Source organism: Ipomoea nil, unplaced genomic scaffold, assembly GCF_001879475.1.
Source record: "Ipomoea nil cultivar Tokyo-kokei standard unplaced genomic scaffold, Asagao_1.1 scaffold3170, whole genome shotgun sequence".
Classification (NCBI taxonomy): Eukaryota; Viridiplantae; Streptophyta; class Magnoliopsida; order Solanales; family Convolvulaceae; genus Ipomoea; species Ipomoea nil.
Window position 1 is genome coordinate 2,099,522 of NW_017619598.1, and position 18,207 is coordinate 2,117,728.

General features: G+C 39.1%; 1 protein-coding gene across 1 annotated transcript; it reads right to left on the minus strand.

Annotated features, from left to right (window-relative positions):
* Nucleotides 1-15,636: 15,636 nt before the first annotated feature.
* On the minus strand, nt 15,637-17,177 carry LOC109167863. The gene is made up of 2 exons (XM_019316935.1): nt 16,614-17,177; nt 15,637-16,548 (listed from the first exon to the last, which is right to left on the minus strand). Exons 1-2 carry the CDS (start codon nt 17,175-17,177, stop codon nt 15,637-15,639), a joined length of 1,476 nt encoding a protein of 491 aa, XP_019172480.1.
* Nucleotides 17,178-18,207: the final 1,030 nt, after the last annotated feature.

Sequence of the window (18,207 nt, forward strand, 5' to 3'; positions counted from 1 at the left end):
GGCCCAATTCTTATTTGACTTCTATTAATTTGGGTAATGGCTGTAGTAAGTCTTGTTATTTTTAAAGCTCAGATTTGTGCTGAGATTATTATAGGTTGGTATTTCGTGTTATTAAGTCAAGAACAGTTGGGTTATCTATTGGATAGCTTAAGGATATGGCATGACAGCCAGGTATGTCATGCCTAAGGTAGTAGTTTTCAAATCATTATATATTGAACTCATAACCATAAGTAAAACATTCTTCCTTATTTCTTCCTTTTGCCATGAATGAGTGTCCATAGCTTAGCTCTGCTTTCACGACATGGTATCAGAGTGTGTACATGGTATCAGAGCCTAAAAGTCGAAGAATGTTGAACGAAAATAGTGATATTTCCAGCAGTGATTATATCCGATCATATTCCATTATCAACCCAAAAAATATTCAATAATATGTCAAGTCGTAAAAAATGCTAATCAGCAACAACTTATATTAAACATTTAAATGGGTCATGGATGCACAGACAAGGTAAATACATACAAATTTATTTAATTAATTAACTAATTTTGATCTAAACCTTCAATTATGATTTTTTTTTTTACATTTTCAAAAAACATAGGATTATAGAATTTTGGAAATTAAAGATAGTTAAGCATGATCAAGAAATACTAATTGATATAACGAGGTGCCCAATATTATGGGTGACCTATGTCTATCATTCTCTAACAGACTTTAAGCATAATGTAAGCTTTATTTATATGTTTATGTATTTATTTATTTATTAAACAAAATATAATGTTTTCCCTTAATGTATTTATGCAATTTCTGATTTTGAACAATAATGAAGATTCGTGAAGATAGCTTAAGGACTGTTTTGTAATTTTTCCAACTTGTTAGTTGTAACTTACTTTCCCGTTGCTTTTCTTCCTTTTATCACACGTATAAAGCTTTCTGGACATACAAGAAGAATAACGAGACACTGTTACTTTTCATCCCTTTATCTTCCTATTCTCTTCTTCTACACACTTCATCTTCCTTCTCCAAACCAAAGCATAGCAACAACTTCACCATTTCCACTCAAAGGCATAACAAATAAACCCACATAAATACATCTTAACTTCTTCTTCACCCTTCATCTTTCTTCTCCAAACCAAAGCATAGCAACAACTTCACCATTTCCACTCAAAGGCATAACAAATAAACCCACATAAATACAACATCTTAACAACTTAAACTAGAGGATGGAATGGAGAAAGAGAGGAGGAAGCTTAGCCAATCTTGAACCTAGGGCTTGGAGAAGAAAAGCTCAAAACAAGAAGGAGAAGAGAGAGTCACGAGAGAGAGAGAGAGTGAATGCTGCAGATTTTTGGAAGAATGAATAGTGTATTCTACAAGGAGTTAATATATAAGTGTAGCTAGGGTTTGATGGGTAAAATTGTAAATATACAATGTTAAGGTAGAAGATATGGGTTAGAGATTTAAGGTTAAAGGAATTTAACTAATGAAATATTGTTGGGTTTATTTTGAAGTCAAGTTTGAGTCAAAACTAGTTTATCAGTTTCTCAGTTTCCACTCAGATTGACTTTTGGGTCAAGATTTTGGAAGATAAATATATTATTTAAATAGTGTTTTCAAAACTATAAATAAATACGGAGTATATAAATATTTTATACTAAATCATTTTGGAAAGAGTTTAAAATATTTAATTACTCGTTTGGCAAAAAATTACCGTAGGAACAAAAATGAATTTTATTTTGAAACTTTACTAAAATAGAAATTTGAAGAAAACATTTTGGGTCGTCACATTCTTCCCCCTTTAAAACAAGCTTCATCCTCAAAGCTTAGGCCGGGTAGATTTAAAGATTTGAAAGAAGCTTTCTTGGGAAGAACAACTCTGGAATTTTGCAATTCAAAAAGGATTCTAAGATCATAAGGATATAGCAAGAGCTTGTAAGATTGAACTTAGGGATTCTAGGAATTGTTTGGAAAGAGGAACTTGATTAATCATGCAAGCATTTACGGTTCTTAAGTACTAATCATATTCCAACTACTAAATGGAATTAGCTATTAACTTAAAGGAACTTAAACGATTGTCTTGTACCAAAGTCTTTCGGTGCACAACCTTGATAACCAAAACTCAACCTTGCCCTTGATAGGTCATCTTTGAAAGGGACCTCGATTCCAACTCTGGATTCAACACCTTGTCATCCTTGGGTGAATTTAGAAATATCTTAATTTATTCTTTTACCAAGTGAGGAGAATCCTAACTACACACTCCTTTGTAGTTCACCCATCACTTATAACACGAGTTCTTAACCTTGACCTTTCTTTGTTCTTGTATCTTTTAACCTTGACCGCCATTCATAAAAACATTGTTAAAATTCACTATCTCATAATTTTTCTCATTACTCTCCTTATTATTAACGTCCTTACCACTTCTTCAGTCTCAGCACTTTGAACTTCTACGTTTCTTGCGTGCATGAAATTTGAAGGCGATTCATAAACACTTTTCTTCTCACTCGATGACAACTTGCTAATCTTCACAAGGGTAAGATACTCACAATTTCAATCGAATACAGATCATAACATCTCTTGTTTGGAGTATTAAGTAATTCCTTTACAGACCGTTTACCATTCTCACCCATCACTGATATGTTACATGTAACAAGATTCAATTCGCATGACACTATCATTGTAGCAATCATATCCTCATTATTAACCCTAATCATCATTATATCATAGTCCCATCTTTCCTACCATACATGATAACTCATCTTAGAGGTAGGTCAATCCATTTGTCCACTTAGTGGGGTCCAACTCAATCTTAGTTCTCTTTTACTGTAGGTTAATTATAGTAACTCCCTTTTAATTCGAACTGGTGTATTCCTTTTATGATTTCCTTGCTAACTCCAGAAACACAACTTAACCAATTAACAAGTACTTTATCCAAAAAATAAATAAAAAAATTCTTGATAATGCAAACTATTATTTGCTTCCTCTGACAAGTGATTCAGGATAGAATGTCGTGCCCCTAATAACAGAAGATCTTAACGATCCTTACTAATTTCACCAATTTTTTGCCTACCTCTTAATAGTCTTGTTCACCTTCTCTACTTCAAGAGAATTCACACGCGAAGAATTACGATCATACTTCTTCAATACGCTTTAAATACTTATCCACTTTAGTTGGCATTGCCAACCTACAAGTCTCTTTTTCCCAAATCTTTTCCAAGATTTCTTATGGTCCAATAAACTCCCAGTTTTGATTTGCTCTTCTTACTGATCTTCATCATTTTCTTTCAGACGAAACTCTTGGCAATACTTTCTTTCCTGCCTTAGCCAACGATACATCCCTTCACAAATCCTTCGATACAAAGTCTCATTCTTATTCAAGAAAGTTCAACGATTGAACTAATCCTTTAGGTTTACTTCTACCAATCTTAGTCTTTTAATTATTCAATCATTCTATCATAAGTTCAACTACCTCCTGTTTCATTCTTATTACTAAAATTCCTTCTTTAAGTTCTCATATAAGTTATGGTTTCTAAGTCTCCATCCCTTAACTTGTCCTTTACTTAATTCATTTCTTAATTTCATCACACTTCATAGGAACCTTTAGCTTACTTACAACATTTCTTCTCACATTCATACATCTCAAAAGTCCAAAATTTTTCTCTCAATCACCTTAAGTATCAGTCCCTTCCAAGTTCACAACTTGATGCGTAGTATATTTGCAAACAAACAAATAATACTCGGAGTACGAGTTATTGATCCACAGGGAAGTGGTTGTATCAAGCACTAGTTACTAATTTATTCATTAGAGCTAATCCTAACAATTGTTTGGATGATTGATTGCATAAAATAAATAAAATAAAGCAGAGATTCGGGATTTTGAAAACAATTAGAGAGAAGATGAGATTCCTGTGATTCAAGTATTTAATCACCTAGTGCCAAATCTTAAGGACAAAATTAAAATCTGGATTTAATAAGTGTGAGGATGCAAGGTGGTATAGAGCTACTCTCGTAGTCACAAACACTAGTGAATTTCCACTCTCATGGCTTAAACACCCAATAAAACAAGATCAAGCATCATAAATTTCTAACTACTACCATCTCTCGATGTGCAATAATCAAGAATTAAACTCCCTAAATAAATTATCATTTCTCAAGGTGCAACAATTAGGTGCAATTGTGTGTGCCCAAAGTTATGCCCAACTCTTGTCGTGACACAAACAAAGCAAACGAAACAAGTAACTATGGCCACTAATTACAAGCATCAAACAATATTATCACAATTGCAACACAAGCATTAAACCCAAATAATAATATATTAAAGAATCTAAGAGCTCAGACACATAGGTTCATAAACACTTTTACCCAAGAATCTCTAAAGAATTTAGCCAAGCATGCTAAATTATACATAGCAAATATTAATAAAGAAAATACAAATTATCAAAAGAGTACAAGAATGAACCAAACGATTCTCTCGAATCTCCCTAGTCTTCTTCTTGCTTCCCAAGAGAACTTGTGGCTCTTGATTTCTCCCTGTCTTGTCTCTAAATATCTCTGAGTTCTCAATTTCTAAGGTTGAAGAAGATGGGATTTTATAGCGGGAGTCAAGCCGGGACGAAATATGAATTTTCTTCTTTCTTTAGGAAATTGACGTCCTAATTATTCGGAATATGCCAATTTTATATTTTGGAAAGTTTCACCCTTTGAAGTCAGCACCATCCTTTATCAATTTGGAAGAATTAATGCAGCCTTTTTAATTTGGTGAAGCAGCCCCTCTTGATTTTATAAATTAATTAACGCCGCCGCCCTAGCTCCTTAATTGTTGCTGCGCCTTAATTGAAGTAGGAATATATTTTGCTATCAATTTCCATTTGATTGCACAGCCCCATTTTAAATTATAAATCCGCGCTGCTGTGTTTCGCTCGTTCGACGCGTCGAGTGCTGCTGTGCTCGAACATATTGTTTTCGGGAAAATTTTAACGCGTCGACCCTTCTGGGCTCTAACTTATCCGTTTTGGCTCCAAACTCGTCCTAAAACTTCTCTTGCTCATAGAATTGACCTACAATGGTTCTAAAACACTACCAAAAACTGTAAAACATTCGAAACAAGTGTGAACCATAAATAAATAATAAAATAAAGGATTTTGCCAATAAATTACCAAAATCATAAACTCAAACCTATCAAATATAATTAAATCAATACTAGAAATGTGCACAATTGTGATCACATCACCACTCCTAACTTATCTCTTCTTTATATCTTTAAAGCTAAATGTAATTATCTTCACCTTCGTATACTCCAACCTTAAGTCCAAGTTCTCAGTGCTCCAAGTTTAACCTTTAACCTTCGAGTTTGATCTTTAAAAGTCTCTTCACCATTGATCCCAAAAACATCCACTTGGCATGAGTTGACTTCTTCTTGTTGCATCAACGTTTACACTTGTCTCTCTTCCACGATTGAGAATCCTTAACCTGCAGCCTTTAAGCTCTAAACACTTCATTTTCTTCATATTTGTCTCCAATTGCATAAAGATTCACTTCAACTCCTGGGTTAGCTTAGGCCTTGCAGACGATACTCAGGAGAAGTGTCTGATGGGGTGCCCCGATAGGGCTTCAATAACGAGACATGGAAAATATCATGAATACGGCTACCAACAGGTAAGGATATAGTTGGTATGCCACAATGCCAATTCGTTTAATAACTAAGAAGGGCCCAAAGTATTGGGGGGAGAGCTTATGGAACAAACGTTTATTGACGGAGAATTGCTTGTACGGTTGGAGGCGGAACCATACCCAGTCCCCAACCTCATAGTCAACTATAGTGGATGAGTAAATTGGATATTAATAGAGGTGAAATTGTCAAATTATCTTAACAGGGGTCTCAATTCAGTAAAATCATTCAAGTTGAGGTCTTAATTAAGCACAAAAAGTTATTTAAAACTAAATTAAGAAAAATCATTATAGTTGAAGATGTGATCAACTATATGCAATGTGTATTCTTTGGAGTTCAATCATTCATTCACTCGAGAACAATTAAAATTCAATCACTCATATATTGCCCTGGACATAATGACTAAACTGTTGAGTATAAAATATATAAACATATATGTGCAATCCAACGATTAACTTAGACTTTTAGTTGAGATGGAGAACATGCTTCAATTTGGTATTAGAGCCAACCACATACCAAAGGTCATGTGTTTGTATTTCCGCTTCACCCGATAAAAAAGAGACTATGATCCACATGTTGTTTGGAGCTTATCAAAAAGTAATCGGCTCGCACACATATATATCCAACTATCAGCTTAGTCTTTTTAGTTGAGATGGAGCACATGTTTCAATTATGCTTCATAAGATTCCTCTGCTCTCCTCTCCTCTGCATAGGCAAAATAAACTGTTTGTTAATCTTGAATCAATAATAATCTATCCAAACCAAATTGTTATTCTTTTTCACTTCTATACAAATATTAAGAGTATAATAATTATTTATATATTTGCTTAATTGTAAATGATTCAAAATTAAAGTAAATTAATAAAAGTATTGTATATTTGTATATAGGGAAAATTGTAAAAAATGCACCTGTATAATATGTCAATTATCAATGTCACTCCTGAATTATGAGTGGTGTAAATGTTGCCCCTCAATTATTAAAACGGTGCACATATAGCCCCTCCCGTAACGGACATGTGGTTCCCCGTTAGTGTACGACACCGTTAAGTCGGAGTAAATATGTAATTTAGTTGTTTTTTCCCTCCCTCGATTCGAAGTACCAGCGATGGACAGCGGTGGGGAACTACGGGTCCCACTGCTGGAAATTTCGCATTTTCCGTCCAACAAATATTGGACGGAAAACGCGATATATTGGTTGGAAACGACATTTCCGTCCAACATACCGACCAAAAGGAACGTTCGGAAAAACCTCCGTGGGAAATTCCGTCCAACTACAGTTTTTAGTCGGAAATAGCGTCCAACGAACAAAAATCAGACGGAAATTCTGGAAAATAACCCACCATTTTTAAAACGTGGGAACTTCCGATCAACTTTGTGCGTTGGTCGGAAATTCCGTCCAACTACGTGCGTTGGTCGGAAATTCCGACCCAACGTTGGACGGAAAACTCACCTATTATATTTTGTTATTTTCCTTCCCATTGTTGGTAGGAAAATCCTAAATCATATGGAATATTTTTATTATTTTTATATTACCATAATTTTATTTATAACTGTTGTTAATAAATTATGTCATCAACAAATTAATGAACACACTAAATTGAAAATTGAAAATATATTTAAACATCAAAATTATTTACAACAAAAATCATGTTCATGTTCATAAAAAAAAAAAACATAAAAAATATATACTACTTGATTGATACTCCGTACTACTTAAGTATGAAAATATACTTATTTGATACTACATAAGTATGCTCGTTGCACCGAAATAAGCCTTCAAATCCGGCACTGCTTCAATGGCTTTGATCAATGCAGCATCCACAACCTCCTTCAATGAAGTTGATCAAGTGTAAACCTTCACCAAAAATGGACCGTGATATAAGTAATCTAACACTGAATGAGTAGATACCTATGCATTTTACAAAATGACTAGAAAATTAAAGGAATGTCTTTTATGTTTAAGTAATCTAACACAGAAAAAATAGAAAACTTCTGAATTCTTACATCCTAATTCTAAAGTTTGTTTAGTATAAGAGATGTACTCCACAATTCTTACATCCTAATTCAAGATTAATGATACTCCACAATTGTTATGCAAGTAAAGGAAAGTAAGAGGAGATGGGTCTAGATGCAACACATGAATACTGTCACCACGAGAATGTTTCCGTGCTCTATTATCAGGTACATTTACAACCTGAGACAACATAATGTATGTAAAACAATCAACAAGGAAATTAATTAAAAATAAATAACCAGGCTAAACAAGCAGGCACTTTGTGACACTTATACCTTAACAAGATGAGTTTAAAAAATTAAAAGGAACTGAAGACAAATTCACTGAACTTACAGTTCCTTCCAGCATACATGAGAGAGATGCATACATGAGGACATCATAGCCCTGAAGGCATGCATGATTCATCAAACTTTAAAACATATGGACCCATAAATATATGCAATTGGGGAAACAGCCTCATCAAAGTGAGTTTGAACAGCATGCTAAAGCTTGAATGCATATATGAACAGCAACAAGTGTAACAAGGTAATTCTACCAAGTACCACCATTTCTGCAACTATGGTTAAGCGTTCCTCTTTATCTTATTAAATCAGCCAGAGTCCAAAGCTAGAAAAAAGGAGAAGATAGCATTTCAAAATACTAAAGAAGAGAACCAATACATTACCACTGCATCAAAAGTAGAATCAAAATCATCAACGACAAAACATATATCTGGATACGCAGGAGTTGTTTCTACTTCCTGCAGTGTATGTGTGAAGTTGTCAAATAAAATTCACTAGAATACATGGAGGGATCCACATTAGCAAAACTTGCCTTTTTTGAGTCCAAATGAAAATTAATACGGCTTGGATTATGAAATAGACGGTGTTCAGGTATATCATAGCGACCGTCACAGAGATCAAGACTACCCAAGAAAGCTGTAATTTTTCGATTATTACCATCACCCTGTGTATCCACAAGCACACACTTCTGGTGGTGTGTGAATTAATTGATAGTCTTCTCAGAACTTGATACCTACTTTATTCTCAAAAACTAGGGGATATAAAAACATTGCAACAAGTAACACAACATATTTTAGAGATGGTTAACTGAAGGCAATTAAACCATCAAAAAAGATTAAGACTTATATCATTGAACAGTTTTTGTAATACAGAGTAAAACACAAAACCAAACTCATAAATCATCTTGGAAAATCCTTCTATTGTGTTGAGTGGGCAATGAAGAAAAGCAACCATAGGCACCAAATATAGGACTAACTGTAACCAACATGGCCATTGTGTCGAATGCTGTAAGTGCTCTAGAAATCCACAAAATATCAATATGATTCAAACCCAACTCAAAAAATACATACTGGATGGATATTGAAATGCAAGGGAAAGTGTTCTCTTTAAAATCATTAAATGATCAAAATAATGTGGCTTCATCATAAATTGATAAATATGTTATCAAGCAAACAAAATCACCCCAAAACTAATCTAGCAGCTTAGCATCGATTAAGTCAAACATACAACCCTAATTTTTTTTTCCCTGTATTCAAGTCTCACCATTAATTTTTATGCTCAAATAAACAACAAAACAGAAATGAGATTCAAAGCAAGGGTTTCGGGATTGACTTACGGAAGCAGTAAAATAGGACTGACAATGTGGGCTCAAAAATGGTTGGTGCGGCGGCTGTGGCGGAGGCCGAGACGATGGAGGCTGTGCGATGCTGCTGCGGCGGCTGTGGCTATGGCTGGGTAGCGGAGACGACGACGGTGTGGCGATGGGCGACGGTCAGAAAGAGCTACTGTCGCCGCAGATCGTAGCCCGTGGTGCTCGCAGTTGTTGCTGTCGCTATCGTCGCCGCAGATCGTAGCCCAAGCTTTCCCCTACTGCCTCGCTCTGGTCACCGCCGCTGCTCACAAGAAAAGATAAGTCGCCGGCGAAAGATGTGAAGGTTTGGCGTGGTGGCTGTACGTTTAGAGAGAGCAGATGAGGATTTGGTAGAAAATAGATTCGGAGAATGAAAGTCTAGGGTTTTTTGTCTTTTAATTTAAGAAATCAGCTTCAACATTTCGCTTGAGAAAGTGAGAGGAGGTTGTGGCGGCTTCTGAGGGGTGGAGGGCTGGAGGCTGTGGCTGTAAAGTTTTATGCAGAATAGGGCGCTCAAAAATAAAATTTTGGTGGGAATTAGAATTGAGTGAAATAATTGGTAGATATTAATAGTGAGAGTAAAAATATTTTTTGTATTAATAGTGAGAGTATATTTTAACCATCACTAAAACTATGCAAATAATACATTTAGTGAGAGGTTTTTCTACCCGTCACTAATTTTTTATCACTAAAAGTTGTTTTTCTTGTAGTGGGTGGACACGGTGTTCAACGTTGGCGCGGCGATCCACGGTGGTGGGTTCTCCTATGTCCTGTTTTGTACTAGTGGCAAGTATGTACCGGAAGCTCTTCGTTGCAGATCTGAAGTTAGAAGGAAGAAGAAGATCATCGCAGATCTGAAGCTAGAAGAAGGAATTGAAGAAGGTCATCGTAGATCTGAAGCTAGAAGAATGAATTGAAGAAGGTCGTCGCAGATCTGAAGCTCAAAGCTTGAAGTCGTCACCGCAGCTACAGTCCGTCGCCGCCATTATAGGAAGATGATGGTGAAGTAGTGAACGAAGAACCAAAGATGGCGGTGAAGCGGTGAAGCGGTGAACGAAGAAGCGGTGAACGGGAGGGGCTATATGTGCGCCATTTTGATAATTGAGGGGCAACATTTACACGACTCATAATACAGGGGTGACATTGATAATTGGCATATTATAGAGGGATATTTTTTACAATTTTTCCTTGTATATATATGTGTGGGCAAGTGCATAACAATTAATATGTTATTCTATATTTCTTTTTTCTTTTTTTTTTTTGAATTGTCATTCTATATTTCTATGTATTGAAATAACATACCTAGTAGTGGGTTGCAAGCAGTGATTATGTTTACACTTCGCTTGAGAAGTGCCAATCCTTTCATGTTGGGTTCTCCATGGATAATGGCGAAAGAAGCAAGCATCGCTGTTAGCTTGGTTTCCCATGAATATGTGGACAGCGTGCTTAATAGATAGATTGCGGTTGAGTGTAGACCTTGCTTGCTAAAACATTTCAATACTATCTAAAAATGAAATTATCAAAATTAAAGAAAGTGACAAAAAAGATCATGTTAGCTTCATTTTACATAAACTTGTGAAGTAGAAAGTCCTCCAACTAAATACTATGACTGAGCTATTGTTGGGCGGAGGCCGATAAGGGTCAAGTCCAATACTTTGACACTCGAAAAATGTGTTACAATACAAAGAAATAAAGTTGTGTTTTCGTTAATATGTATAGTTTTTAATAACGTTTTGGTAAGCGTTTAATCCTAGCAGCTATATACTATAAAATTTGGGGACATTCTATACTAAATTAAATACACGTACATAATACGTTCCCCACGCACCCAACACACACACACACACACACACACACACACACACACACACACACACACACACACACACACACACACACACACACACACACACACACACACACACACACACACATATATATATATATATATATATATATATATATATATATATATATATATAATGAGTAGGTTAACTAACCTTTATGAGGATGAAAATATTATCCGCAATAGGATGCATAAAATTGACATTGAAATCTCTGCCATCAAGGCCGTGTGCTTCTACCCAAGCATTCTCCATTTTAATGAGTATAGTTGGTAGCTGCCTCTGAAGTTCTGAGAACATCATTGCTAGTTTAATTTGTGAATTGTGACAGAAAGGGGGTTTAAGTTGTACATTTTTTTTTTGGGTACATTGGAGGGGGCAAGGCCCCCATTATCTAATTCTACGAGTTCGAGCACCTCCTGAATCGGCCAAAAGAAGATCCATGATGCAGTCCGGCGGTTCTTCAAGAATGGAAGTCCCTAGACTAGTGTTTTGTCCCATATTAGCGAGTCTGTCTGCACATTGGTTGCCTTCCCTGAAGGTGTGGGCAACTTTAACCTTTCTCAAATTAGCCATTAAGTACATGCATTCTGCCACCATGGGGGAGTCAGAATGATCCAGCTCGGTATCCTTATTCAGAATTTTTGCAAGGGCGTCGTTGTCCACCTCGACAATAACCATATCCAAACCTTTTTGTTTTACTAACTTAAGGCCTTCACGAATACCCTACAGTTCAGCCATAAAACTGGAGGATATGCCGATGTTTGTTAGGAACCCCGCAAGCAGGCCCCTTTAGCGTCTCGAACTAGCCCCCCGGCGCTAGCGTGGCCGGTGTTGCCTTTTCTCGCACCATCTGTGTTCAGCTTCACCCAACCAGTCGTCGGGGGTATCCAACCCACCCATCTACTGATGCTCTTATCGAAGTCATTGCCGATTTTGCGATGGTGACTGAGCTCATTTATAGACATAGTAACACGCCTCACCACCTCGCCTGCTTCCCTCCACGAGTTATTGAAAACGCCCTCATTGCGTGCCTTCCAGATCTCCCATAGCATGTGACAGAAATGGGACCCCCAAGTAGTATGGTTGCGCAGCCAGCCCCTTAACTCGCAGTTATTACGGATCCAAGTCTGAAGGGACCCCATGTAAATAGATTGGAAGCCCGTGGGTGACGCGTATCGCCTCCAGCATTCTTTCGCGAAAGAGCAGGTCTGAAAAAGGTGCCGCAGGGATTCATCCTCTTCACCGCACCTTGGGCAGCCTCCATCAGATGTTATGCCTCTCCTCAATCTTTCAGCATTGGTGAGCAGCTTCCCGTTCCAGACCAGCCACATGAACATCCTTACCCTCTCAATGACCTGTAACTTCCAAACCCAGCTAAGGTCTTCCTTTTCGTCGTTGGAACCTGAGATGAAGTCGTAAGCTGACTTCACCGTCAATCTGCAAGAGTTGGTGTGCGGCCACACGAGCTTGTCCGACACCTTAGGATATTCCACCAATGGCACGGCCCTGATTTGCTCTACCAGGTTTGGAGAAACTGCTTCCTGCAAAAGGTTAACATTCCATGAGTTACCATTAGAGATGAAATCACTTACCTTAGCATGTGCGAGATAGTTGGGGATGTCCTGCGCCGTTGTTAAGCCAAGTGGTTGATCGCCTACCCACCAGTCTGACCAAAAATCGAGCATGTTTCCGTCTCCTACCCTCCACCGAGCTCCTAATTCAATCACAGTACGTGCCTTTGTAATGCTCCTCCAAGTCCATGACGTGCTACCTGTAGGAGTTGCAGTAAAGAAATTTCCATTTCGAATATACTTACTCCACATTGCTTGGACCCAAAGTTTTTCGGGATTATTAATGGTTTGCCAAGCCAACTTTGCAAGAAACGCCATGTTGGCGTCCTTCGCTGAACGCAGCCCCAGCCCTCCAGTGTTGCGCGGTGTGCAGACATCTTTCCAGTTCACAAGGTGGATCCTCTTGGTAGTATCACTATCACCCCATAAGAAATTTCTGCATAATTTATCTATAGTGTCGCATGTGCTACTCGGTAGGGAGAGACATTGCATCGTATAGGAGGGTATTGTTGCTAAAGCCGATTGGACGAGGGTCCTCCGTCCGGCTAGACTAAGCGAGTTTACCTGCCAATTCGAGAGTCTATTTCGCATTTTATCCAAGATATATTGAAAATTACCTTTTGAGACCCGGGCTTGGAGGATGGGGATCCCCAGGTAACGACCAATGGATTCCGTGATGGGTATGTTTGAAATCTCCCCTATCCTTCGTTTGGTCCAATTTGAAGTATCAGAGGAACAATAGATAGAAGATTTGGCTAGATTAATGTTCAGACCTGACCGGGAAGAGAACTCCTTCATGCAGCCCATCATGGTTTCAATTTGGTGTTCCGTAGCCATCCCGAACAACATAAGATCATCTGCGAAAAAGAGATGGGAAACGCTAATCCCACCTCTCGTGAGCTGAATAGGCTTCCAATTACCTTCCTTCACACTTTCCTGAATGTCCCACGATAGTCTTTCCATGGCGAGTATGAAGAGATAAGGCGCGAGGGGATCCCCTTGTCGTAAACCCCTCTTCGGTTGTATAAAGGGCAGTTTTTCTCCGTTCCAAATGATAGACATATTAGTGTGGGAAACTATGAAGAGGATTAGCTGCACAAAACTGTCCGGGAAGCCAAAGTCTTTCAACGAGTTGCCCAAAAAAATCCAGTCCAAGCTGTCATAAGCTTTCCGGAGGTCAAGCTTAGCCACTAATGCACCTGTTTTACCTTTCTTTTTGTTCATAGAATGAATAACCTCTTGGGTTAGGATGACGTTATCCATAGTGGATCTACCTGGAAGAAAGCTGTTTTGGTGGGGGCGAATGAGCTTTTGCATCCACGGCCGAAGTCTGTTGACCAGGACCTTAGAGATAATCTTGAAGGCAACATTGAGGAGAGTAATTGGGCGAAAGTCTCCCACATTTTCAGGCCTATCAATTTTTGGAATCAGAGTGATGTGTGCAGTCAGCATACTTTCGGGAATCATGCCCGTCTCAAAGGCGGAATTAACCAAGTTGGTGATGGAGCTGGCCACCGTATCCCAATAGTGTTGATAAAAAGCCGCATGAATACCGTCAGGACCTGGGCTTCCGAACCTTTTCATACTAAAGACTGCACGACGCACTTCCTCGGTAGAAGCCGGATTCATGAGTCTAGACGCTTGGTTGGCGGATAACCTCGGGCCACTGGTGTTGCACGACGTAGTTGTCCTAACTGATTGGTCCCTGTCAAAAAGGCCATTGAAAAAATCATTAATATGTACTTTAAAACAATCCTTATTGGAACACCACTCACCATTAATTTTAAGGAGTCGGACCCGTCCTCTATTTCTGCGGATGGCTGTCGATTTGTGATAGAAGGAGGTGTTTCTGTCCCCATCCTTGATCCAATCCGCTCTAGACTTCTGAAACCAAAGAATTTCCTCTTGATGGAGGGTATCATTGAGATCTTTGATCAGCTTCTTCTCAAGGATTTGGAGCTCCCGGGAGTTGTAGTAAGGGGACTCTTGGATCCCGCGAATATGAGCTTGGAGTCTCCGTTTACGTTTGAAAATGTTTCCAAACGTTTTTTCATTCCACTCTTGGCTTTGTTTAGTGACACGGCTAATAGCCATGACGACATTATCCTCCTGGTCCATCCATGCCTCACGCCATATATCATCATAGTCCCTTCGGGTAAGCCATGCGGCTTCAAAATGGAAGGGCCTATTGTTATGAAGTGGGGCTTCTCCTGCATGAGATTTAAACATTATCGGGTGGTGATCCGAGAAGACTCTCCCCAGGACAAGGGATTTGGCTTCCGGAAAGTTGAGCTGGGCTTCTACATTCCATAGGGCTTTGTCCAATCTTCTCCTCAAAGTCGTTAAACCTCCAACCTGCCGCACCCAAGTAAACTTTGGACCTCCAGCCGCCAAGTCTATCAGGTTGCAAGCATTCATCGCATCCGTAAACTTGTTGGTGACACTACTGCTAATCCTTTCAGTGCCCCATTGTTCTTCTTCAGTAGCGATATCATTAAAGTCCCCGATTGCAATCCATGGTTCCTTCACCTTGTCCGCATAGTCAACGCAAGCTCTCCAAAAGAGCTCTTTCGTCATCCTGCTAGGCCTGACATAGCAAAAAGAGATTCTGACAAAATTGTTAGAGTCCAGAATTACTCTCTCATGAATCACCTGAGAGTTGAATTCCAAGACTTCAAGATTCAAGTTATCCGATTTCCAAAACAGAAGAAGACCCCCCGCGAAACCGATAGGATCCACCATAAAATGCCTATTGAACCCAAGGTTCGTTGCCATCTTCACCATCTTACCCTTGTCCTTCGTTTTAGTTTCGAGGAGGCAGAAACAATCCGGCTTATGAGATGACAAGAGAAGGTTCACGCGTCTCACCACCTTATTGTTCTCGATACCCCTACAATTCCAACAAAGCACAATCATTGGGCAAGAGGAGGAGGGTGAGGGGATTGAGCTGCGCTCCCCCCAGGCATAACAACAGCTTGCGACACCTGATTGTTAGGTGCGGGTTCAAGTTCCATGTTAGAACTCTGTCTCTGGTCACCAAACACGAAGACTGGCGATTTTGTGCCTTTGTCTTGGTTTCTGATCACATTCTGCTCCTGAGACTTTCCAGAAACCTTCCCGGAGACCCGTTGATTGGCCGTCTCCGTGGCTTTCTTTTTCCTCTGTCTCCTTCCGGCCTTGGACGTCTCCGCCTTCTGACCTTCTCCTTCCATGAACACAGGTGCATCATGCAGAGAATCCAGACCCTGCAGAGAAGTTCGAGAGTCAACGTTAGGGGTGGGATACGTAGAAATCTGCTTACCTTTGGCCTGTGTAGCCTTGTTTTTGTCCTGTCTGGTTTCTTTCTGCCGCAGTTCCACAACTCGTTCCCCGTTCGCATCTGCCAAGGTAGAGAATCTGTTGGTATTAGCGGTCTGGCCATTTTGGTGTTGTTTCCTGTGTTTTTGTTTATTCGCATGATTAAGATTCTTCTTTCTCTCCACCAACATCCAAGATCCAAAAGGAGCTTTCTCCCTAGCTGCCTTCTGGACATCTTGTCTGCGTGGATTAATCCCCGGCGATGTTACCTGATCCATGTTATCCACGTTCTGAGTTTCCTCCATGGTGGGGTTGGTAGATAGAGGGCAGGCCATGTCTCTGTGGCCGAATTCACCGCAAGAGAAGCATATCACATGGAGCCCCTCGTACTCAACATATTGGATTTCGCCATTCACCCTTATCTTTGCTACCAGCGGTTTCGTGACATCGACTTCAACCGATGCTCTGGCGAATTGCCCTCTTTCAACACCCGAAGTCGTCCGATCCAGTTTCAACGGTCTGCCGATCTGTTGAAGGATCTTTTTATATGATTTTCTCCAAAAAGTTCAATTGGTAGGTCTGGCAGCCGCACCCAGATGGCCATCTTCGTGATCTTGGCAGTTGCCGGTTTGAAGTTTGGTTGCCATCGTTGCGCAACCAAGTAGTGATTAAAAAGTTTCCATGGACCGTCCATCAAGACGTGCATGCAGTCACGAGCCATCGTGAATCTTGCAACATAGAACCCATAGCCGAGGTCGATCAAATCCATTTTTCCTTGCAATTCCCACATACGTGAGACGCGTTGTTTGAACAATGGGAGAGACAAAGCTTTCCCGAAGAACTTGATGATGAGAGCATTCTTCCAAGGTAGAACTTGTTGTAGGCGTTCCTCTTTGGTGAAGGTGACGGACGGGATCCCATCATCAATGGGTTCCTCTCCAACGCTACCATCCAGATCCCAATTCAGATCTTCTTCAAACCACGATTCAACGCTGACGAAAGGTTCTGCTTCTCCTTCGAACGTCGGCGCCGCCGCAGTGGTTTCAGCAAAAGAGCGTTTAGTGGTCCTGAACCGTTTCACCACCCGCGCGCCACCATCAGCACCTTCCCCCGTCTCCATCGGAGCAGTTTGAGGTGACTCGGTTGCCGCCGGCATGGCCGGAGCCGGTGAGGCCAGAACGGAAAGCGACAAAGATACCTAAAATAAGTCGTTATTTTTAGAGAGAAAATATCCTCATGCAAAAAAGTTGAAAGTGGCCATGAAGTTGTACATTATACAAGTACGAGGATGTCTATAATCCATTTCCTTTATATAGCATATCAAATTGAATAAAGAAGGAATAAATTCCTTGCTTCATGAATGTCTAAAGTTGTATATTAATTTGCCTGCTTCTTTGTAGGCATCTCCTTTAATTTATATAAAGTATATATGAAATTGAATATATAAATCAGGAATTGAAGGAATATATAGCTTCCTTGCTTCAAACGGAACTTATACATACCTACATTAGAGTTTATCACACTTTTGGTCCACGACTATAGTGGCATTATCAGGACTGATCCATGACTTTCGAACCTTGCAATCTCGATTCACGACTTCTTTTTTTTTTTTTACAAAATGGTCCTTCCGACCCATTTTTCATAATTTCTCACCGAAGTAAGAACCATTTCTAACAAAAACGGGCTGGAAGAACCATTTTTACAAAAAATAATAATAATAATAATAATAATAATAATAATAAATAGTCATGGACCGAGATTGCAAGATTTGAAAGTCGTGGATCAATCATGATAATGACACTATAGTCGTGGGACCAAAAGTGCGATAAAATCCATACATTATATATAGAGTTCTACTCGGTGCATCCTCTATAATGTTTAAACTGTTGATCTTATAGTTGCATTGTTATTATGCGTACCAATTGTATGAAACTATTTGGTTAAAATACAATAGAATAACCTTAATGGCACGTTTAGTTCGCGGAATAGGTCTGGAATGGAATACCATTCCCAGTAATAGACCTATTCCTTTGTTTGGTAAAAATATCTATTCCCAAGAACAATGTTCATGGGAATGACCTATTCCCCTTACAAGGGGAATAGAGATTACGGGGGGCCCTGGTATTCGGCTATTCCTAAATTCTCAGGAATAGCCTAAAGTTGTTATTTCCTATTTCACCCCTATT